The sequence below is a fragment of the Hetaerina americana genome, unplaced genomic scaffold, assembly GCF_022747635.1.
Source record: "Hetaerina americana unplaced genomic scaffold, ioHetAmer1.1.p SCAF_19, whole genome shotgun sequence".
Lineage (NCBI taxonomy): Eukaryota > Metazoa > Arthropoda > Insecta > Odonata > Calopterygidae > Hetaerina > Hetaerina americana.
In genome coordinates, this window is record NW_027286752.1 from 8,666,014 (window position 1) to 8,691,150 (window position 25,137).

The window sequence follows — 25,137 nt, forward strand, 5'->3', positions numbered from 1 at the left end:
AAGATAGTCATTTGTTATTTGGTTTTAGTGGATATTGAAAATTAAAACCGTGAAAACAGTTTAACGAGGGCTGGTGTTCCTGCAATGTAGCGGTCAGCATTTATTTTTAAATTCTGTTGTAACTGTAACTTCATCAATTAAAGCTTTTGGAGCATTTCCGCATGTGGATATTTTAGTATGCCTCATCCGGCGTTAAAATTTGTAAAAATAGGCATTGACCTACCTATCTTAAATTAAAGAGTAATAATAAAGGAAAAGTTTTCATTTGATTTTGAGGTATGGCTACCAGTAAAGCTGTGGTGGCTCTTCCTAATCTTTATGGAAGGATTTTGTCCATGTTTCCTGAAAGATTTAGTTTTTGTTTTGCGTATGGATCAGGTGTTTACAAGCAACTTGGGGATGATACGAAAGAAAAGAAAATGATTGACATGATTTTTGTAGTGGAAGACCCCGTAGAGTGGCACAAGGAAAATATATCTCGCCATCCCCATCATTACTCTGTGCTACGATATCTAGGGGAACAGTTTGTTTCTCAGTTACAAGAAAATTGGGGTGCAAAGGTTTATTTTAACACTCTCATTCCATTTGAGGGAGGTTTGATTAAGTATGGCATTGTGTCGCGAAATGCTATTGTAACTGATTTACTGGACTGGGATCAGTTGTACCTGGCTGGCCGATTGCACAAACCTGTGATGATACTGAAACAACCATCGGATACGAAATTACGAACTGCATTACAGCTTAATCTGTACGGTGCTTTACATGCTGCACTTCTTTGTCTTCCTGAGACTTTCACGGAGAAAGACTTGTACACAGCTCTGGCCGGTTTATCATATGGTGGAGATTTTCGTACAACTTTTGGTGAAGATAAAAATAAAGTGGGAAATATTGTTGGAGCACAGTTGGGGGCACTAAGAGACTTGTATTCGAACTCCCTGCGATCAATGCGAAACTATTTGCACGTGTGGCCGGATGGAGATTCTGTTTGTAGTGATCTTCGAATAGAGCAAGATGTTTCACCAGAAGCTCGTTTGTTCCATTTAATGCAATTGCCTCGTGTGCCTCAAGTTCGGCTAGTTCGCAATTGGAACAGAGGAATAAGAGGGGGTGCAATCAAGGGGTACTTTAGCGACATAGTCTTAGTGGGCAGGAAGAGCATAAGGAGGAGGTACGACGCTGAAGATGCACTAAGAGCAATGTCATTCGATCCAGACAGCGGAGCGATGGTGGAGTCTGTTCTAAGGGACATTGTGCGACGCTCCAGTATAACTCAGAGCCTTAAAGGAATTTTGACCGCTGGTTTCCTAAAATCACTGCGATATAGTGCGAAAAAAGTCATTAAAATGTTTCGTTCAATGTAACTTGTGCATCTGGACTGACTTACTTTTTGTTAACTGTTTATTGTGCCTTTGCAATCATGTGCGTTTTATAATTTACATGATATTGGCCATGAATGATTGTGAATTTTTTGGTGGAGTGAGTTTTGAAAAAAATACTATCTCAGTGTACATTTGCTTTTAAGAAAATTCACTGTACATCTTTGGACATTATAATTTTTATTGCTGAGAGTATTAACAACTCAATGTTCCTGGAGAGTACTTGAATCCCACAGTAAGATTCCTTTGCATTTGCTTTTATTTTAAATATAACGTGGTCAGTGAAATATTTTTGGGAACAAGGCTCTTGTATGAAAAGTAGTCATATGTTCTAGGTATGCATGCTGTGTCAGTTATGCATTATTTATACAAGTACCATTCTTAGTCATAGCGCTCAAGTAACAACTTAATAAATTTTCCAGAAATGAATGATGTCGTATATTGAAGTTTTTGGGAATATGTATTGCTAATTGCCCTTAATGCTTGCTGAATTCAAAGTATCTCTATAATATCAGTATATAAAATGCAAGGTGACTATTTTTCATATGACCATGCATTTAAAGGATAAAAGGCACTGTTAAAATATCAGTCATTTGAAGCTTAGTTCAATTATTTGTAATGTATGATATAAAACACAGATATTATATAACATATCTCAGCATAAAATATTTTCTTTCTTTATTTACCTATGTATGAATTCATCTGTAGATGCAAAAGTTAAGAATATTGTATTTAAAGCCACATTATGCCATGATACAGGAAATGTTAATCATCCTTGTCTCATTTGAAAGGAATTGGATAATTTTTCAACAAAAATTATCATCAATTAACATTCTATATGACGATTTCAATTGTCCAATTCTATTTTATTAAAAGCGTTCAAGTCATTGAACAAGAACCTCTAAATGAAGCAGGAGACTTTTGAATTAAGTCTGCCAATATCAATTATGCATCTGGAGCCAATGAGAGAGTAATTCATGAGAAAATATTCGACCTAAAATGTCTATTAATGATGGAAGTTGACGACCAAAAATTATTCAATTCGATGAACGAGCCAGGAAACCAATGAAGTGAAGGAATGTAAAGTACATCCATTGTAAAAATCAGATCTTCTGAAACATCTGACGAACTAAATACTTTTTCCCTAAAAATTTTAGTGTATGTTTAGTGGTAGCATTGAAAATAATTTTTTAGCCAGCAGAAATCTATTTCTAACTAATGCTGAGAGGTTACATGAAAAAATTATTGTGATAGCAAACATCCTATGAATCCTAGTAACAATCATGTAATTGATGTGCTTTGAGGGTAAACTTCGAAGCCATGGTTAAATCATAAATTGTTTTCTTCCAGATAATGTCTTTCATTGGGCCAGCATTACCCCCACATCTACTGAAAAATAAGGATGATGATGTTGATGACAAAGTACCTACTGGGTGTGGTATTACCGATGAAATAGAATCAAAGGAAGTTTCAAAAGAGAAGGATGATGATTGTGACATCTATGGCCCAGCATTGCCTCCAGGCTTACAGAAGGTATCATCAATAGGACCAGCATTGCCACCTGGCCTCCGGGAAAGGCTATCAAAGCCGGAGACTGATGAAGATGCAACTGGAAATGTAGGAAGTGAATCTGAAGATGATGATGTGGTTGGGCCAATGCCAATGCCATCAGAGGGTGAAACTAGTTATGCTGCTAGATTAATTGAGGAACGATCGCATAGAATGCAGCAGAAACTCTTGGGGAAGGTAAGTTGTGTGGTGGTGATCTTTTTAAGCCAATGAATTCGTGCCTCTTGGAACCATTCATGTGACTTTTATACTTTCCTATAAATGAAAGGTAAATCAGCTGTCACGGCATGTATGTCTTGTTGTGAACTTCGTGTTCACTTGCCCATTATAAATGTTTTTTTTTTATAAAATTCAAATGATTTTAAATGGAGCAAATACGGAGTAATAATATTAATTCAATGCTCATCCTAGATCTCTTGTTTTATTCCAGTAATTGTCCATGGCCTTTTGAGTAGGCAAATACACAGCACCCGTAGATCTTGAATGTCTAACTTTGGTTTTATGAATTCAGGAACTTTTCAATTTAACCTGGAAAAGCCATAAGATTGTGTTTTTCTGGCCACCCTGGAGAGTGCTTACCTTTTCATTTGGTCAAACTCTCTGTTTATATATTTCCATTGATTTGATGATGACACATTTGATGACTTGAGTATTGACATAAGAGCTTTTTGTTCCCTTAGTTGATATTGGCTCTGAAATACACCGCTTTCAACGTGTCATAGTTTCAATTCAAACTGATGCTACCTACGTATACTTAATCATTATCCTGTCCATTGGACTTCCTTACAGTTGTTGGCATTTTTTATGTTTCATGTACATGGTACTAAAGCATAAGAAGCACCTAATTATGTTTCTGTGTGTTCGTTAATCAGTATATCAAATAGAAGAACTGGGTGGATTTTTGCTATTTACAGTAAAAGATTGTGAATTCATCTTGAACACAGGAATCTGAGCACTGAGATAATGAAAAGATTTTTTTGCAAAAACACAACTCATTATTTATATCATGTACCCTCTAGGTATAGAGACATTCAAGTGACTTCAATAAATTATGCATTCATAGCTAATAATATTCAAGTACCCACCAAAATTCCACATAACAAATAGGTGCAGTAAAGAGTTATTTCTTTAACCTTTCCCTTTCCTCCTGGGAAGTGCAGGAAAGTTCACAAGAATAATGAATGTCGTAATTTATGAAATGCTATATTGTCACCGGAAGCATCATGGTTTCAGGTGTTCCCTTAGCTCTTCAAAGTGATAACCAAAGCATACATCATCCTGTATGCCACCCAAAGATTTTCCCCGAAGATACCTGCTAATTGGTTCTAGAAACATCCGAGATATTATATTTTTCAATTTCACCTTATAGTCAGAATAAGAAAAATTTAAATGTTTCCTGGAATAAATGACATAAATACGAGTATATCATGGTTTTTACTGCTTACTTTGGATTCACGTGGTGAGGGATCTGTATTGTATCTTTTTTTACGGAAAAAAGTACCTGCTGTGTAAAATCATGATGCTGCCAAAAAATAGAGTAGGTTAGTGGAGAAGTATTGAAAAATATTTTTTAATTGAGAAGTGGTTATTTGTGAGACTATATCTGCATCTCACTCATAAAAACATGAGTGCGTAATATAATCAGAAAATCACATTAGGATGTTCATTGTTGCTTTGCTGGTCTGTAATGGTTAACTTAAGACTATGAGTTCAATTCCACAGTGATAAGAATCAGAGTTAGGTTACATAATAGGGCAAACTACTATCTGTTCAAAGATTTTGTTTGTTTTAGAAAGGATAGGGGAATGCATGGTGGCATTGCAGCTTTAATGATGTTATTAGAAAGGAATATAGAACACAATGGGATTTCATTAAATGCAATATGGATTTCAAGAAGGCATTCCACTGAGTTGAGTGGACAAAGTTGATGTAAGGATTGTGAAATATTAGGGGAGTATCTGGAGCGATAGGTGACTTATTAGAAACTTGGGCGTGAATCAGACAGTACAAGTAGGGGTTGAGTAGTGGTAGTAGTTTTTATGGGAGGCGATCGACAGCTGAGGTCATTTGCGCCATTAGGGATGGACAGGAAAGGATGAAGGGTGGGGAGAAACCTGTTGTTGGTATTTGCCTCCTGTGTGCAGCTTAAAGTCCCATCCGACAGACAGCATATTCACTCAAAGTGCTCTCCACAAATCACCTCAAGTAGGAATCAGGATGCTGCTGAAAAATATCTGCAGCCACCTGGATTTGAACCTGGGCCCTCTGCGCGGGAAGCCAGTACATTAGCCACTGCACCATCCCCATCCCCATGGGACGAGGAGGGAGAATCAGGGTGGAAGGTGATGAGGAGAGGAGTGAAAAAGGTTTCTTGTTATTATTGGTGCTCTTTACCATCTATTTGTCTCTATGTTAAGGTTGGCATGGGAATGGCTTGAACTGGCTATAAAAATGGGAAGTTGGATGATTAAGCCGTTAGGTTTGCGGATCATCAAGCAATAGTTAGTGAGGCAGCCAAGGGATTACGTTTATTTTTGAGTGCTGACAGGATCCATGTGAGAAATATTCCATGGAGATTAATCGCAAGAGTACCAAAGTTATGAGATCTTTAAGAAGTTGGAAGGTTAAATGAAAAATAAGTTAAAAGAAATAAACTGGAGTAGGTAATGCTGTTCACACTGGCACATGCTGGACATGATATGTGGACACCAAATGTGATGGTGTGAACTCTCTTATGCTTTACTTTTTGCAACTGCCTCGCATGTGGGAACCTTCAATCCCTGGTGATATGTGTGCTTCTTGAACTTTCACGATGGAGCACATGGGTGGTAAATGCTCAAGTAACCAACACTTGCACCCTGGTGAGACAATAAAAGGAGCTGACCACGAGGAATTGGAGGAATTAGAATAGATAATGTAAGCAGAGGTCCTGGTGCATGGAGAGATGAGGGAATTCATCTTTCCATGTAACTTATGATGTATTCACTCTCTAACCCCCAAATATGCAATTTGACTCTTTTCTCTTAATCTATGAAGTTATTACTTACATAATATCATCATATATGACTTACTTTTAAGTTTTATATGGGTACTCTAATTTTTGGGTCGCATTTTATGTTAGTTGAAAATTTAGGGATCTATAAAAGTGAATGTAATGTCGGCATAAAGATGAAATTATCAAAATACTATCAAATTTAAGAAATGTATTCATTTCAGACAGCAACAACTCTGTTGTTGAAATTGTATTTCTGAAGTTGTATATAGTGAATGGTTTTAACTCATTGACAAATTCTTGAGAAGTTCAAAGTTCATTAAGGTCTCGTGATTTTGTTAATTGCGCTCCATTTTGTGCAGGGTGGTGGTGATGTGGTAAAGAAGAGGGAGGAGTGGATGCTTGAGCTACCTGAGGGGAGAACTCGCCAGGCCATGCTGGGCATGAACCTGGCCCCGAGATCATTCCAAACTCGGCCGGCACCCAAGTTGAATGCTGCCGGGAGGAGTGCCTGGACGGACACGCCAGCGGATAGGGAAAGGAAGAAAGCACAGGTGAGTTGCTTGATGATTGCGCTGCTCTTGCGTTCTGAATTTGAACCCTAATGCATGGACCCAATTGGACTGTTTGGAATGTTCTTCCTACCTGCCTGTCTACTTACCTGTATGAGAATATGGATGTAGTAAATGAACCACTTCCCTGTTTTCAACAACATATGTTTATGCTGTGCTTTGTTCAGAAAAGGGATGGAGAAGGGGACATAGATGATGCCAAAAAAGGTGATGATGATGATGATGATGACGATGAGGATGAGGACAATGATTTCTTGGAAAGGGAGGCTGTGATGCAGCGGGATAAGAAAATGGAGCAGATCACAGAGGAGCATAACTCTCTCAAGAGGAAGGAATCGCTCCTGGACATGCATTTGAAGAAGCAGAAGAAAGAAGCCAAGAAGAAGAAGAAAAAGGAAAAGAAAAAGAGAAAGGTTGGCATACCATTCCTTGCTTTGACCTTTATCTTACTAGGTTTTTCAGGCTGTTTTGTCTTCTCGGCAAGATTTTTTAAATGCTTATTTGGTAAAATACAGATTTTAGGTAAATAAGTGCAGCAAAAAACTATTCTCTGTACTATATTGAAACAAAAATCACTTTACCCGTGGCCTATCTTTCTAAAATGTTGCATTTAAAATATTTTAATTTATGTTAATATTTTTGTGTAAAAAGGGAATTCATGGAATTCATTGACCAGTAGTCCTTTGGAGCATCTCGGCAATCATGTCCCATCAGGATGGTAAGAGCCAGAAATTTTAACATTTCTGGGAAAGTAATTTTTGGAGCATGGCCCTTTTACTTTCCATGAACTGTTCACATTAAATGAGTGTGTAATTTTCCACAGACTTTATGCAGAAAAATTGACAGACTTAAAAGTCTGTGGAAAATTGTAAACTTATTTTTTGTGCATCAAACAATTCCACGAAGGGAAGCTTGAAAGTGTAAAGTTTAATTGCATGAACCGATCATAATATTTATTTAATTGTAACTTCAGGAAGTAGAGACTTTTCTTTGAAAAATTATTTTTAAAAATCAAGGAAATTATTTTCCCTTATAAGATATGCTTGGTGGTTAGAAGTATCAGTGTGTGCCATGTGGTCTGTGGGGTTGGTAAAAGAAACTTGTCTTATCACTTTGAAAAAACATTTTTTTTTATTTTTTCTTTTTGAGGGATTTTTACTCTGAATTGCAGCACCCACAGAATTAAGCTACCTTTTTTTCCGAAATGGCACAAAATCATAAATTCCATTATCAGTGAAACTCCCTAGGAATAGTTTTATGTGCAAGGGTCCATTTGGAAAACTGGGTATTTCATGGGAGACTGCTGTGAATTTACCTGGAATTTTGGTGCTTTCAATTGGAGTAGGTGCATATCTTGTTCCTCCACCATTCTCCTCATGTTATTTGTGCAATATATTCAAATGATTGACTATTCGTATTAACGCAAGGGATAGCAACTGTGATGAGTGTCCCGTACTGACCACTGCTGCTCTTTTGCTTCTGCAGGAGAGTGGCAGGAGTGAGAGAGCGGAGAGGAGACCATTTGATCGAGATGTGGACCTCCAGGCGAACCGCTTTGATGAAGCCCAGAAGGCAGCCATCTTGAAGAAAGCCCAGTTGCTGGACGACAGATTTTCTCGAGGGCGACAGAAGTTTCTGTGAGGGCAAGTTGGGGTGAATCAAACATTGATTGCTACTTCAGTACAAAATGCTCTCCTTGAGCAGTTATGAAGTTGTGAGATTCCGACTCTGTGAAGTTTCTGACTGTATATTTTGCCTAATATTTCATTTGTCTGTTGACATTTTAATGAACTGTAGAATGACAAGTGACTGATGAATGAATGACTGTATCCGGACAATACTGATCTATTCCTAAGCACTGAGCAATTTCATGTGCTGAAATTAATTATCTCAGATTGTTGATACCATGTATTTATTACCAAATCGTAGTTTTTTCACTTTATTACTCTTAGTGAAGGAATCTATTAAGATGTTAATTTGGAAGTGCTTGTTCACATATTCACACCTCATGTATAAATAAATTTTCACTTCAATTCAAAATGAAACTATGTAATTGTTAACTCATATCCATTGTAGCATCAAGATATTGCACATGTAACTGTTTACTATTTTTTCCAAGCAATCATTCATCACTGTTAAAATTTATTGAATAAGTTATAGTTTTGATGCAGAGATTCAAATATAGAAACTTGAATTGATTTATAGTCTTTTTTGTCATTTAAAAGAATTATATTTAATGTTCACTTGTAATCTTCAGCAATACAAAAATTTGTTTTTTTTTTTTTTAATTTTAGCTGGACTTGCATTAAAGGTTAAAGATAAATAGATTAAATGGAGATGCATGGCTGTTTCTTTTGATGAAACCAAGTGAGCCAGGTTAAATTATTATCTGTTAATATTTAACATTGTTCTTTTGAATTGGCTTTGTTTTACTTCTGTAAGTGTAATTTTTAAAACCTAATCATTACTTGAAGAAATTTGGAAAAATGAGATAAAATAATTTAAATTATTAATGACCTCATAATATTGAAAGTAAAAATTATTAATTTGAAATGTTTAAGACAGCGATTGAGGGGGGAACATTGTCAAGGAGAAGGCATTTTGGATAGAATGAAGGGAGTTGGGAAACATGCAGATTCAAAGGGTTATCTCTAGTGTAGGGCTTCAGATTGTGTCTTGTTCATTGAGGCTTATAAATGCAGTGGTGCCCAGTCTGTGTCCATCATTTGGCTGCCAAAGAATATTAAAAGAATCATGAAAGTGCTCGCCAAAGTTGGTCCTGAAACAGAAATACCTTTGGCTTCTTTTGGTTGACTCAAATTATATGGTTTCATGAGTTTTGTAAGTAAATTTCACCATCAACTGTCTTTCCATAGCACCAATGATGCCATCATGATCTGAATGAACTCAAGAATTTTAACTTTTAAAATTAATATTAAAACCAGTTTGTACTGGAATACTGGATTCTCCAACTGTTGTTTTCACTGTTTCACCCTTTTCTAATTGATTAATAACATTGGTCTTGAATTTGTCAATAGCCAACACCTCTGTGGATATTTTCACTTTGCACTGGTTAATAACCATAGAAAAATGTCAATCTGACAACACAAGACCCAAGTGAATATATTTGCTCATGAAAATAATATCTGTAAACACAAAATGAGTCAATGCAATAATTTCAGAGTGTCAAAATCATTCGCCTTGACTGGGATTCAAACCTGGATCCCTCAATATCCGGTCGAGTGCTTTAGCCAATTAAGCTACCGAGGCGTCCTCTTAAACTCTGGAATTTTGGGAGCTTTATTGGAACAAGATGTTGTGATGAATTGCCGTACATACATCAAGTGCTTTAGCCAGTTATAGCTTAACTGGCTAAAACAGGCAAATGATTTTTACACTCTGAAATTGTTGCATTGAAATGCACATTAGCGGATGACTCCGTTAAAATTGACTGTTGCGGCATCTCCAACAGTTTCTTTGGAATTCACAAAATGAGTGAAGAGATAGTAAGAAACTATTCTCCTGTTATCAGCACTTGTACAAAAGTACTGTTCAGAGCTGGGCTACATGGGAGTGGGGTGTACCAGCTGATATCCCTCCATTATGGCTTAGTAGCACTATAATACTGTATAATTTTTTGCTAAATCTGAGTTTAGAATATGTAATAACATCAGCAGAAAAGTTTATCCTCTTTCACATGAAGACATCCATTGATGCAGCAAAATTCTAGGCTTCTAAACCATGAGTAAACAGTTCTTCTCTTTGTCTCCTCCCTGCTATTAATATCCTAAACCACAGTGCACGTAATTTATACATTGATAATCAGTAGTGTGTTGTATAAATTAAATATTTCCTTGCATTAAATGTTTAAATTTTGTTAGTAATGGCATTGAAAATTTAAGTTGGCCTATGAAATCTCTCCCATTACAACTTTTTTTTGGTAGATAGATAATAGAAGCAACAACAAATGAATGATTAAAAATTATGATTAATTTGAAAAAAATATATATTTAGTTTACTGGAGATGCAAATGTAGTAGAAGAGTTGTTTATTGCCTTTACATAACCACTGCATATATTTTTATTTTCAATAACTTCAATATCAACAATTAATTTTTAACATGGTGCAACTGCAAGGTTCATCGTAATCAATTTCTTTAGTTTTCAATTTCGCTTTCATTAACTTACATGTTGATATATTTTTTAGGAATTTGCCATATAACTACCCAAATTATCTCTTTGCTTAATAGCTTCATACATTGCCATTTAATATTAGTTTCTCCATTTGAACCTTCTTTGGACCTACTCCAAATCTCTAGTAGCTTTAACTTGGCACAAATCATCATATTTTAATTTTATGTTTATGTCTTTCTGAGCAATAAAATAACTGCCATCACAAAAGGCTGTAGTATGAAGCTGGAACCACCATTTCCTTCTTAATGTCCCCAATGGATGCACAACCTGAAAAAATATTTTTGGAGGAAAATCAAAATTTGAATAATCTTTTATGCACGTCCGAACAGATAGTAAACTACATATAATCAACTGGTAAAATAACATTGTGTACACAGTAAAACCTCATTAGTGAGGGCTCAGAGCTGACACCCTTCAGCCACGAATGCATCAAAACTCTGCCAGGTATGTGAAATGAGATATCCAATGCAGTATTCTGCAAAGATGAATATTTTTTATCTCAAACAAAGATATTCTCCATTTGTTACAATTTATGTTGATCACAGTTTTAATGTTCATTTCACATAAATCGATGTTAGTACCTCTTGCCAATGTAAAAGCACTTGATGTCTCCAACTGGAGGTTTTCCAGTTGCATCACTTAGAAATTGTTTTGATTTGCATGCAAAAGTCCCATTGCTGTAATCATGGGTGGCTGAGGGATACTCTCAATATAGGTATATTTATTTTGGACTGCTTATCCCTTGGGTAGTCACCTTTCTCTTATTTCTTTTACTATGGGCATGAATGCCTCTCTTGTTTCAATGTATCTTTAAGTTTTAATACGCTTCCTTTATGAGTTCATTTTAATGGTATAACTAACAGGCATGGTCATTTACATAAAAAAGTACATGCAATTACAAGAATGCTACATGAACTGCGAGGGATTTTGAAGTCATTTTGTTGGTTATAGTACATTCTTCACTCACCTGTTAAAGCCAAGGTTAAATCGAATTCATTTCTAAGAATATCTAGTACGGTTTTGACACCATCTTCACCATTGTATGCCAAACCCCAAAGTGCTGGCCTCCCAAAGAATACCTGTGAAAAGTAATTGATTTTTAACTAGATGAATTCATTTGGCACTCCCTTTGTGGCAATACAGTTATGTTGCAAATAAATAAAACAATAAATGATTACCTATGTTCATAACAGAGGATGGATAGGAAAGGGTTAAAGAGAAAGGACTGCAATGAAAACACAGCTTAATACAGAAGCTGAAACCTCAAGTGTAAAAAATGAAGAAAAGTGTAGAATGGAGAGTTGCAGCAGAAATTTTCAATATTTATGATCGTGCCCTTGGCATTATTTGAATTTTGTTGATGATACTAAGGAATACCTTTGCCACACATGGTATCAAAAGTTATAGTTCTCACATACTGCCAATTTCCCTTTTCTTGAATGGCATCAAAAATGTATGTGAAAAAGCCGCAACAAAAAAATTTAAATTTTTTTCCTGTCAGAAAATTACCATTCAATCTACCTCCTTCTGAGGTATTTCTTACCATTCTTGCACCCAATGCCAAGGCCTTGAACACATCTGTGCCTTGGGTGACTCCACCATCCAAATAGACTTCACAGCGGCCATCAACGGCTTGAACTATTTCAGGAAGAGCTTCGATCTGAGTAAGAATAAATTTTCCTTAGGTAAATGCATCTGGTTATAAAATAATGCTAAAAAACTGAAGCATAGCTGCATCATCAGGAAAATGTTGATAACATGAGTTAGTAAAACTTTACAATGAGCAATTAACTTTTCATTGCTTCCAGAGAATTAACTCTACCTCAAGGACCATCCCTTGCATCAAAATGTCATATTTATATATGTAATAATATTAATATCTAAGGATAATATTTTTTAACCATAAATAGATAATCATTGTAAAACTATTTGATCCATTTATTGTTCATATTTTCTTTACATTCATGCACCTATTATTATATGTTGTTTGGGTTAGATCTGATAGTCTTTTTCTTAATGAGTAATGTTTCATGAAAAGTGAAATTACGCCATTTTTTCATCAGGTTAATGCATGGATGAAGAAGGAAATGAAGCATCTGTCAAGGTATAGGGAAGAAGCTTTTTCCCAATGAATTGAATTCAGTGCAGGACATGTGTGTGGGTGACATGTTGCAATCAATTTGATTTTCAAATATAATTGATTGATTGTCCAGAAGTATTAAAAGAAATGTATTCACTAATAATTTGCAGGTACCATTTATGGGCATTTTTATTTACACAAAAATATGGTTATTAACCTACAGCTGAATGATTTTTTGGCTCTTCCCTGAATTTCTGAAAACCCCAAAATTTCCCAAGACCTTCCAACTAGTGGCATGAGGTGGGGGGGGACACAGTTGCCTTCTTGGCTACATAAGCCACTCCCCATGTATATGAAAGCTGCTAACGAAAAATATTAATTTTTGTAAGGATTAGATTTTCTTGGTTAAGTGTATTGAGGATGACTGCAATGTCTATCTAACCTTGCTGCTTCACATAGATAACAATGCCTTCAGGTGAGAAAACTTTGAAATGAAATTGTCACAATGAAATTTATTCCCAGCTCTCAAGACTGACTAAATTAAATAATATTTCCTTAAGATCTAAAGGGTTTTTTACATCACTGTAAAATCAAGTAAGGAGAGGAATATTGAGATTGGTGTGGTGATTTAATGGGAAAGTTAATTCCTCTGCAGTGATCAGATGCAAATTCAAAATATTAAGATGTTCACATTTAAATGGGGCGTGGTGTTTCCTGAATAGATTTACAAGGAGATTAATCCTATTGCAAGGGACCATAGTCGGAAACAAACAAATAAAAACACAGTCACACTGGTTAGCCCAAAGTGGTTTACGAGGGAATTTTTCCCTCCCATGGCACTGGGTCTGGTCTACCTGAACCACTTACATGTCAACTAGGAAGAGACTGAAAAGGTTTGGGAAGAAATTAATCCCCTCAGTCAAAAGAAGAAAGAAATGGAAAATAAAGGGAACTAGTTTTAACATGATATTTTGCCTTCCTCATATAGGCTCCGTTTCTTTCTTTCTTTTGACTGAAGGGCTTAATTCCATACCATTTTTGGTTTTAACAATACCATTAGGCAACACCAATGTTTTGTCCACTTCATATTTCCGAGTGTTGGTATTGCTTTTCTGTAATACCTGAGTGAGTGAGAGTGTGTGCATATTATTTCCCCATGTAGGTCCCTGGCATCTGGATTAATTTCTTTGCAAACTTATTCAGTTTCTTCCCAGTTGACACGTTAGTGGTTAAGGTAACCCAAAGCCTGTCCCTAACGGGGGAAAAACTTCCCTGTAAACCAATTTGGGCTTACTGGTGTGTATTTGTTAGTTCCTGCATACAGCCCCTGGCAATACGAGTATGATATAAAAAATTGTTAGTGAAATTGTAAAATTATTGGGGAATACCCCCCCCCCCCGTGTAAACATGAATATTTTATTGTTTTGAATATGTGTCTTATCACTGGTGAGGGTTTAACTTTCCTCATAAATAACCACGCCAGTCTCAATATTCCCCTTCTTTTTTACTTTTACAGTAGTGTGAAAAACCCTTTATGGCTTAAGGAAATATTATTTAACATAGTCTAAAAAGAGGTCGTAAGAAGCTCAATTTATCCTTTCCAACAACCTTCAAGGACTAATCTCTTCATCTTCAGTCCACTGAACTCCCTCCACCACATTCATTTTCTCAGTCATCAACACCAGACACACACCTTCCCCCTCTCTCATTATCCATCTTATCCTCTCTCTATCCGCAGCCCCCCCTTCCCACACAATTTACTTCATACATCATTGTCTTGAGCACTATACCTATGTAACTTACATGCACTATTACTCTATATATTATATGTGATGTAAACTAAAAATTTAACTTTTATACCAAAATAGTGCCTTTAGTGGGGGTTTTGGCATACAATTCTTGAAATTGACTACAAAATGCTATGTAATAGCAACCAATATCATTTGGCATTATGCACTGATAAAATTAACCTTTTAAAACATACTCAGTGCAGTCTAATAGATAAAGGACTCCTAAATATGATTTTGTACGTACAAACTGTATTTTGTAGCCGTACAAGAAGAAACGGGAGAGAACGTGAACCTCAAGAAATATGAAAGAATTAATATCAAGTACATATGTGAAATTTCACCGATTCTCATTGTAATTCTATTTTATCATTCACTTACTATTATGCATTTACACTTAATAAATTAGTTACGTGATGGAAAATATTATAACAATTTTTCATTTAAACTATAGTGCCCTTTCTTAAACTAATGGGGCTCAATTGATCCACTCCCAATAGAAATAGCCAATAGTTTCATTAATGGCTTGGGTTTCAGTAAGGAATTTAAAAATTTGTCTTTCTAGTTTATTATTGATCACATCTATTGCATTTAGGTGATTACATAAGAGCCATTTTCTATATCTTCATATTCCTGTCAGCCTGTTCGCAATTACAAAATATGTTTCATTCTAAAAATAGAATCCCTCATAATGCACCTCCCTACCAAAATTGGCTTCTTATTTACCTAAAACTTCAATAGTCAGTCCTTGCCAATAGTTAATGAAACACTTTTGTTTCTTAATTTCATTTATTCTCCATTAAAAAGTAATACCACAAAAATACTTACAGTTGCTGGAAATCCATCAACTTGCCTTGCACCATGGTTAGAAACTATTATTCCAGATATGTCATACTTAAGAGCTTCTTCCACATCTTCTTTTGTAAGAATCCCCTTCAGTATAATTGGCAATTTGGTGATACTAATAAATTAATGTTTTTGGCCATCAGCATTTTGGTTAGACATAAGCACAGCATAAATTATTTAAATTGGCATTATGTACCTCTTGAGCCAGCTAATTCCATCCCATGTTAGACTTTGATCAAATAAATCTGTGACATAAGCTTGCAGCTGTGACCCTTTATCACTTCTGTCTCTAACTCCATCAGATTCTTCAGGTTCTGTAAAATTCGCCAACCTAGAACACATGTACAAAAAAATGCAGAAACGTAATGCAAAATGCAACTTTGACTGATTCCATACATCCATGCACCTCTCATAGTTTCAATACTTGATAGTAGATATAAAGACTTTTCATCTGGAAAAAGACATAATAGTATAAAATAACTGAGAAAAATTATGGAAATATGTGTGAGCTTGGGCCTACTAGGATATAAAAAATATATGTGCATCCCATGTTTCGGTTAGACACTTATTTGTTAGTCCTCTTTTGAAACTTCAGTTGATCAATTAAGTTGATTTAGCAGCTATCAAAGTATATAATTCCATTTTTTAACTGTCTGGTGATCATTAGTAAATACAATTTAAAAAAAAAATGATTTTCAAACTGCAATGTACTAAAATAATTTTTATCCGAAGGCAAAAATCTGGTTGTTGAATTTGGCAAATCATTGAACATTAAAAAAAAATATCAGTCAGCAGATGTTCACAAAATTGAGAAAGAGATTAAAATTGGAATAGGGATGGCGAAAGAGACATTTTTGAGAATGAAAATGAGATATTCAGACCATTAGACTTGGATATAAGAAATAGGAAAATATTTAGTGCAAGTGTATTTCTGTATGGTGCATAGACAAAGACACTTGAAGAAAACTGAGGAAGATGTTGTTGTGGAGACAGATTTTGAAGATAAGTTGGAAAGATAGGGTAAGAAATGAACAAGTTTTGGAAAAGATTAATTTAGAGGGAATACTTTTAGGGACCATAAGGAAGAGAAAAGTGAACCGGATAGGCCATGAGCTAAGAGGAGATGATTTATTAAAGAATATTCTGGATGGCATGGATGCAGGGAGGGGGGGGGGGAGAAGAATCGAGATGCTGGATCACCTGAGCATGGGAATTTACTACAGTGAAATGAAGGAAATGACAGAGGAAAGGTATCAGTGGAGAAGAAAGCAGCAAATGACCACTGGATCTTCATAAGAAGCAGATTTCCAATGAAGGTGATACATATTCCAGTGAGAAAAAAATCTACATTCAAAGAATTCACCTTTCATTACATTGCATTGAATTAGTAATAATTATGACACATTTCTACACTTGCATGTGAAAGAAAGTGAAACAAACATTAGCACATCAAATTAATCTTATTATTAAGTCCATTCAGTCATTCATTAAGTCATTCTAGTTAAGCATTATTATTTAAGTTTGATGAGCCTGTGACAAATATAATGTGATTTAGGTAATTAAGTTAATATTTCTGAGGACCAAGTTTAACTGTAATTAATTTTTCTTATTGCTTTTTGAAGATTGATATTCAAATAAACATATAGAGTCTTAAAAAAGAGATTGAGTTAGCCTTATAGGCAATGGTGGGTATTTTCATTGATAGTTACAGATACTGAGCTTTGTTTTTATACGAATTAAGACATTTATCCTGGATGTTTTTTCTTTACATTAAAAAATGTTAATCAACGGTACCAGTCACCATATATTCTAATTTAAATAATCAAATCTCAATGAATTAATTGACTATCAACATGCACTAGAATGCCTACAATTGTTATCTTGCTCTTTAAAATCTCTTTCGTGATTTTTTCACAGATTCATAATGGTTTTAATGCTCAGTTGTGAAATAATACTTCCTGGTGTCAAACTCTATGTTTTTTGGTTTCAATCATGATTAATATATTAAGAACCATTAATTTTAATGGGATATGAATCGCAATAATTTGCAAGTACTTACTTCAAATGAGGTGGGAGGTGGAACTTGTTCCGTGCATCAGCCCAGCGTATACCAAACAAAGGTGCATCTACTGTGAGTACTAATGCCTCATAGCCCAAACGCTCAGCTCTCATGACAAGATTTTGGGTGACACTCCTAAGGAATTGAATTGATTACATTAATGAGGTACAAATGAATACATGCACTTCTATATCTTTGTGATTTTGAAAAAGGTGAGAGTGGAGATGTTTTTTTTTGGTTCACCTCTCTACATTTTTTTGTCGAATATTTAATCTAATGGAGGAGGGAGAAATGCAGAGGTTGTGATGATAGGACATTTGTAAAATGACAACTTTAACTTAATTAAGTAGTAGAATATTAAGTTATGGAAGGTGTTTGATGGTATTTGATGGGTGCCAACTACCCACATGAAGGGAGCAGTCATAATGAAAAGCAATAAAAAACTGAAAGAAATATGAAATATAAATATGATTGATTTGATGAAACTGTGCAAGGATGTGTGGCGAGAGAGTCTTTGCATAGAGCAGTGGTAAACATCCTTATTTTTATCTACAGCATTGTTTTAAGTAATCTTTGCAGCTCTCTACCCATAATATATCCTGCTATCAGCTAATATCTGCATAGGCTGCTGTTTTTTATATTTTAATTTCTAAGTTATATTGATATCTTTTTTTAATCTTTCCTTAGCACAGTTCTGCTCAATATGATCTTCAGCTAACTGTATTACTTTGGAATGTATCCAATAATTATTGGACATTTTCATGTTCACTCATCAGATAACTTGTTCATTAATTGCTGGCTCTAATTATTCCACACTCATAATACCTATCCACCATAACATTTCCATTCTTTTTATACTTTTGCTGGTTTCACTTTTTCCATAAGTAGCACAAGTAATCAGTAATAAAAGAAGTACGTAACAATAAATACGGAAGAAAGCTGCCATTTCCTAGGCACCACTATTGTTTGTCAAACAATAGCGATACATTTATGCCTGTAAATTTTAGTGGGACTATGTTGTTTTGCATGAATGTTACTTTGTTTTAAGAGGCCACACACAGTTTTCTGACTTCATGAATCATGTTTTGTTAAATGCATGTTAAAAGCATAATGATATTTAAACAGTAAATCTTTATTTTAAAAGTTCCTTTTACATAGGCTTTATCCTTTTGGCATAAGCTTTCAATGTATCTGATTCATAAGAGATGTAATATTCAGCCTTTCATGTAACTTAGACGTAGCATTTTCATGAAACTTGCATACAATTATCTTACAGCTGCTACATCATGCCAATTCATTCTAAATCTAAGTGGAAATTGCTACTAACTATGAAATTATGATTTTTAACAAACCCAGTTATTATTTTAGGTAATCTACCAGTTGAGGTAGGTTTTGGATGGATGCAACTACCAAATAAATATCTTGTCTCTGCTAACAGGATACAACTCAATGTCCTACTCTACAATGAGCCCCTCTTATTCTCTATGCATTTCCTTCATCCCTTCATGCCATCCAACATCCTTCTCCTATTCCTGCCCTTTCCTTGTTTGCCTAACAATTATTATATGCCCTCTATTATAGTCTTCAACATCCCGCACTAATACCCTTCATCCATTTTTTCCTGCCTCCTTATGATTTCTCCTAACAATCCCCTCTCCTCTCCCACCATACCTAGCACTTCCTCATTTGTTTTCCTTTCTGCCCACTTCACTTTATCCATCCTTCTCCACACCCACATTTCAAAAGCCTCCAATCTATGCCTATCATCCTGCATCAATTTTCATCATGTGACCATGTTTCTGCGCCGTACGTAACTATGCTCCATAAGTTTTGACGAGTCTTTTCTTAAAATCCTCACTCAACATCCCTGTCAATAATTCTCTTCTCCTTGTTAAAACTTCTTTACTTAATGCAATTCTTCTCCTTCAGTCCCTACTACCTACTTTGAACATTTTGACCCAAAACACTTCCAAGATACATAAACTGTTCTACCTGCTCTAGTTTTTGCCCCCAGGAAAACCACTTAACCTTTGAGTTATTTACATTTATTTTCATCCCATATCTATTGCTGAGTGAATTTCCAATTCACTCAGCAATGCTTGCAACCCCTTGGCTGACTGACAAACTAAAGCTTGGTCGTCAGCAAACCTAACTGATTTTACGAATTCTCCACCCACTTTCATTCCTACCTCCAGTTCTTCCCATGCCTCTTTGATCATTTCCTCTGCATACAGGTTGAACAGCAACGGTGATAATGGGCAACCCTGCCTTACACCTCTTCCTAACGCTGCCCATCCGGACTCCCCGTTTCCCACCCACACCTGAGCAGTCTGAGACATGTACAGGTTGCGGATTAGCCTCCTTTCCCTTCAATCTATTCCTATTTTCTGCAATATACTCATTAGTGTTTCCCAATTCACTCTATCAAACGCTTTTTCAAAATCTACGAAACAGGCAAATACCTCCTGGTTGTGTTCTATATTCCTCTCGATTAATAATCTCATTACTGCAATGGCATCACGTGTATCACTCCCCTTCCTAAATCCAAACTGATCATCCCCTAAGTAATCATTTGACCTACTCTCTATTCTTTTGTTTATGATCCTGAGAACAACTTTAGCTGCGTGGGATATCAAACTTATTGTCCTGTAGTCCTCACATGATGTACCCTTTACCTTTTTTGGAATATATGTAGGAATATAGCACTGATCAACGCACCAAATAGTTAAAAAGTTTTAGCATAAAACCTGTTTAAAATAGAGAGTGCATCTCTGATATTTGTGTAGACACTTCAAAAGAAATACTTCTTTTAAATTTGATCATATTAGCGATGTACTTATGTTCTCCTAAAAATGTTTTGTTTTTATGATATATGGGTGAGGTAAAACATTTTATGAATGAAATAATTTACGATTTTTTTACACTTCCAGATAAATATATCAGCAAGAAATTTTCAGATTTCAATTAGAAGACACAAAGAGTAGAAAGCAATTTCAACTTCCAGTAATTTAAAGGTATGACTTGGGTCAAGTTCTCTCTCACTTTTATAATTTTTTGCACTTAAGAATGACATTAATCCAAAATTAAGAATGGATGGTATACATTTATTTAGAATCTTTGAAATAGCATGAAAAAATTGATGTTACATAGATACCTGTTTTTATAAATGTACAGCTGAAACCACTTGGTTGCCCTTGGGGCACCTTCGGCAATTTCTTCAAGACTGCTTGTGGATAGTGTGCTTAGGATAAACACTGCACCCATTCTTTCAGCAGCTATTTGCAGACGACACGCATAGAAAAACAGACAGGTATGAAATCTAAATAAACATGGGATGTTTTTGCTGCATCACATGAACAAAGGACTCTTCAATGGAAATGTTCCTACACATTTTCCTTTCATCAATCTATGTTATTAAGTTACCAATGGAGACAGAAATACATTGTCTCATTTTCCCACTGGAAAGCGTTTAAGTAAAATTTTGGAAATATTCATTTAGCAGACAGAGTTTAAATTTTATACAGGAGCATTTTTACTTGATTTATAATTATTTGTAAATAAAATGCCACCCATGGACATTAAGAAATGATTACTGAAAAATTGGATTTGGAACACAATGTGGTATGGTTTCAAAACTTGATTACTGAGGGGGAGATTAAGCCCAGATTGGAAGCAATTGAGACATGGGGGTGGAGAATACTGGTGAGGGTGGTTTGCCCATAACCAGAGAATGCACTTGGTTATTAAATAGTAGTACTTATTAGGAGAGACAACCAAGTTTGGAGGTAATTTGTGCCATGTGAAATTGCCATGCCATTTGTGAAATGTGTGTAATTTGGTAAAGGAAGGATTTTCAGGGAATTGAGAAAGGGTGGAGAGAAGCTTGGCCTACTCTTAACAGTGCCAAGGAGCCCAAAATTTAACTTCCCATCTGATGGACAGTGTGTTCCACTTAAAAGGCGCTTAATGTGCACCCAAATATGGAGCAGAATATTACTGACATATTCTTCCACCACCAGATTTGAACCTGGACTGTTGGGGTGGGAACCCAGAACACTATCCATTGCACCAGAGCAAGCCCTTTGCTATATAATAATCGAGTGACAGGTATTTTTAAGAAACATTAATATTGTCCACACATGCTCTTAGAGGGGTAAAGACAAAATTATTGAAAATTAAACTTTTTTTTAGAATGTTGCAAATTTTCGGTGGGCTGATTATTACAGTCTAAATGGATGACTTGCATCTGACGGGAAGGGAAACAAGCATAGATATGCAGATCATGTCAGGAGAAGAGAGAAGTTTGGCAAAAGTTTGAAGATGGCAGAAAGAATGGATGCAGGAAATATTGAAAAGTAATGCGGGTGCTGTGAAAGAGGGGGAGAATATTGGGTAAGTAACATTTTGGGGTTATTGAAGAGTGCAATGCAACAATCAGATAAATTTTAACCAATTCACCAAAGAGAAATGGGTTTCAGTCAATAAATTCTGAGAGTTGCCTTTTTCATTAGGAAAAAAAATAGAGAATCCTACTATGAATTTGATTAATCAAATACTAACATAGCTATCAATTTGCAAGGTAACAGTTTATGATGAAATACATCATCACCACTTTAAAGGCATTTGATTTAATTCAAAGTATCTTTAATTAGCTCATATGTTTATTATTTTTACTATTTTCTACCGATATTTTTTCTGAACTTATTGATTATTCTAGTGATTCAGATAGGCTATGGATGATATCACTTTGCCAATGATATAGCATTTATATATCTGAAACTAAAAGATGGCATTTTTGAGGATTGCAAATTACAAAAGGATATAACCAGAAACTTAAAAATATTTCAACTCAATGTTTTTTTATTGCAGAAAATCCAAATTTTGTGTTACTCCTAATAGAAAATCCACCTTTGAAAAATGCTTTTATGCATTTACCAATAAATTGGGGAAAGAAAGAATTATCTATGTAGTTTAAAGTTAAATAAAAATCTTCCATCACTTCAATTAATGCCATCATAGTGTGAAGTGAGATGGGTGCTAAATGTTCATATAATGTGAAAGGAGATAGCCATATTATCATCTTTAGCGTACCATGTGAGTGGGAAATATTTGCCACATACTTGCCTCTAGCAACTGCCACTTCCCCATCTGGGTGGGCCAAGCGATGCATTGCTGTTGGAGCAATCCCAAATGGAACTGCCACTTTCTTTCTTAGTGCTGTGGTGGTGAGATCTCTGATGCTCACATCGCGAAGAACTCTTGGACGAATTCGGAGCCTGGTTGTACAGGTATTGATCAAAATCTTAGACATGGGTAAGAAGTGAAGTATACTGAATAATTGATTAGGTGCAGTGCTAGAAAAAGGTGTTACTTTAGGAACAGCAACCATAAGGCTCTATCTCTCTAGGATCTCTTCAAATATGACTTGGATATTTTTCTTCACATCTGGTTATACGAGTAGTCATCCAATACTCAGAATGAATAAGAAACTTATAGTATTTTGCAAAATTCAACTCAAGAAAAGTTTTGGAAAGTCAATAAATGCAACTTGGAGAGAAGTAAAAGTCATTGCTGCAGTTATAATTCAGTGTGTGTGTTTTACATTTCCTCTTAGCAGTGATGAATGTATGCCATTGGTATTAGAATACATTGACTTAAATGTCAAAAGGAATGAGATAAGATTTGATTGGTAACCTTACATATATATTTGTTAAAGTTATTATTCTGAAATTAATCACTAACAAAAAACACATAAATTCGAAATATTATGCATGGTAAACTAATTAAACCTATGCTTTAATGTGATTTGTCATCAAAAGGTGAAGAAAAATGTATGTTTTTTCCTGGCCCTTGCTGAATTACTGGTGAATGCTTATTTTGTAACTCATTGAGTCCTACGTCCATTTCATTGCAATTGAGTGTCCTCAATTTGTTTATAAAGTGAACACAAAAACAGCCTGAATTATGTTTAGCATATGTGGCATAAAGCTGGCAGTTTTATTCCAGTTCACCTGTCATATCACATTGGAATAAATGTATGCTATATTGGAATTCATCTTGGGCTCAGCAAATATTTCCTTAATTTTATATTCTCAATGTCCTTCATCGAAGAAACTCTCACAGCAACTTTGACCAGAACCATATCAGAAAAAGTCAGGGAAACTGCCCAACAGTATTTTTAAGCTACTGAAAAAATATCAGGTCAAATTCGGTGTCCATAAAGGACTGCATAAGTTTTTCTCATTAACTCTTTAGTGTGCATCTGACTTTTTAATGTTGTGTTGGAAATTACAACTTCAGGAAACCTAGGATACATCTCACATTATTTACTTTGAAAAGATCATTTATTATTAAGCTTAGATAATACCAGCTTCCCATTAAAATGTATGCCAGCATGAAAAAGTTTCCTCTCAATATTCTCTTCTGGAGGTTTTAAATGTCCATAGAAAACCATAAACACAGTTATCTACCCGCAGGGCAGCTTTATATGATTGGTAAAAGTTAAGCTGAACTCAAAGTGTATAAACATAGGTGTGTGGGGCAAAAAACTCCAAAGTTGGCCGCCAGGATCAAGTATAAAAAAAAGAATTTGACTACCTTAAAATGATACAAAAGCATGAATTGATATTGTGAATTAAATGTGAGAGTTGAAAAATTCAACTTTTGAAGGAGTTGAGGGAAGTAATACTTTTTCCCTTATTCTTACCTGACCCCATCAGTCTGGCTTGGCCATTATCCACTAAAAACAACTACCTTCTGAAAGCCTCCCTGTTATTTCTCAAAGTCTGTTCCTCTCCGGCGCCGCTCCTGTAGTAATCCAAGGACGCCCGGGGTAAGAGCTGCGTGCCCAGGCGCTCCACGTCCCTGACGCACACCGGTGTGGCCAGACCCTCTTCTCGTGACATTCTTCTCGAAAGGCAATGGGGAGATAGAAAGCGAGGCGATACTCCAGGTTGAAGTGGAAAGAGCAGCGCCAACCGCGAGAAGATGCTCGTTGGACTTAAACCCCAACGATCGACGCAATCGGCCTTGATGGGCGCGAAGAGATAAAAGATTCTTCTCTAAATGTGGTGGGAATTATGGGAGAAGGAGGGGGGCAGCGATAGAGGTCGGACGGGGCGAGAAGAGGCGCAGAATCCAAGCACAAGTAGCTGCATATAATTTATGTACTCTATAAATTTATAGTGAGACCTGATTTTCCTTCAGTCACCTCACCTCAGGCATTTCTCCAAGTCAAAATTCAGGAGAGAGCGTTCATTTCCACGCTATTGCGACTGTTGTAAACTAACATCGGAGTGGTATGTGACTCATGGAAGAGAGAAAGGTGGAGGTGTTTTCAAGTTTGTTTCAAAAATACGCCCGATGAACCCCGAAAATATGCGTACTCGTGCATCATAGCCGAATAGAACATCGCAGCAACGTTAGGAATAATGTTAATCACTGGTTTCAATTTGGCACGAGTACAAAAATGTCTTGTTTGCGTGTACTCTCATAACCACCTAAATGATTTCTGATCAAAGTTTTTTGAGTTTCTGGGTAAAGTATGTTTTTGCATTTGGTTCATGAACGAAAGTACGTACATACCTATATCAATTTATCAAAATGGTGTACATTCCATATCGCTGAATATCTAAGTGGGACGAGAAAACCATCAATCCCGAAT

At 35.6% G+C, this 25,137-nt stretch overlaps 3 protein-coding genes across 4 annotated transcripts; 2 read left to right on the top strand and 1 right to left on the bottom strand.

Annotated features, from left to right (window-relative positions):
* On the top strand, window positions 1-8,707 carry LOC139687337 (GPALPP motifs-containing protein 1). Of its 2 annotated transcripts, none has more exons than XM_071584504.1 (5): window positions 1-92; window positions 2,727-3,122; window positions 6,300-6,491; window positions 6,677-6,922; window positions 7,995-8,707. In XM_071584504.1, the coding sequence occupies exons 2-5, from the start codon at window positions 2,730-2,732 to the stop codon at window positions 8,148-8,150; spliced, it is 987 nt and encodes a 328-aa protein (XP_071440605.1). In that variant the 5' UTR covers window positions 1-92; window positions 2,727-2,729; the 3' UTR covers window positions 8,151-8,707. The 2 variants fall into 2 exon arrangements, with proteins under 2 accessions (XP_071440605.1, XP_071440606.1); XM_071584505.1 differs by lacking the exon at window positions 1-92 and adding an exon at window positions 1,533-1,611.
* On the top strand, window positions 101-1,368 carry LOC139687336 (phosphatidate cytidylyltransferase, mitochondrial). Its single transcript, XM_071584503.1, has one exon. The coding sequence runs from the start codon at window positions 279-281 to the stop codon at window positions 1,359-1,361; it is 1,083 nt and encodes a 360-aa protein (XP_071440604.1). The 5' UTR covers window positions 101-278; the 3' UTR covers window positions 1,362-1,368.
* Window positions 8,708-10,565: 1,858 nt separating the features above from the next.
* Window positions 10,566-24,420, bottom strand: Hao (Hydroxyacid oxidase). The gene is made up of 9 exons (XM_071584502.1): window positions 24,228-24,420; window positions 22,599-22,750; window positions 20,629-20,749; window positions 17,475-17,609; window positions 15,612-15,746; window positions 15,398-15,530; window positions 12,246-12,362; window positions 11,670-11,781; window positions 10,566-10,969 (listed from the first exon to the last, which is right to left on the bottom strand). Exons 1-9 carry the CDS (start codon window positions 24,377-24,379, stop codon window positions 10,902-10,904), a joined length of 1,125 nt encoding a protein of 374 aa, XP_071440603.1. The 5' UTR covers window positions 24,380-24,420; the 3' UTR covers window positions 10,566-10,901.
* Between the last annotated feature and the right edge of the window lie 717 nt (window positions 24,421-25,137).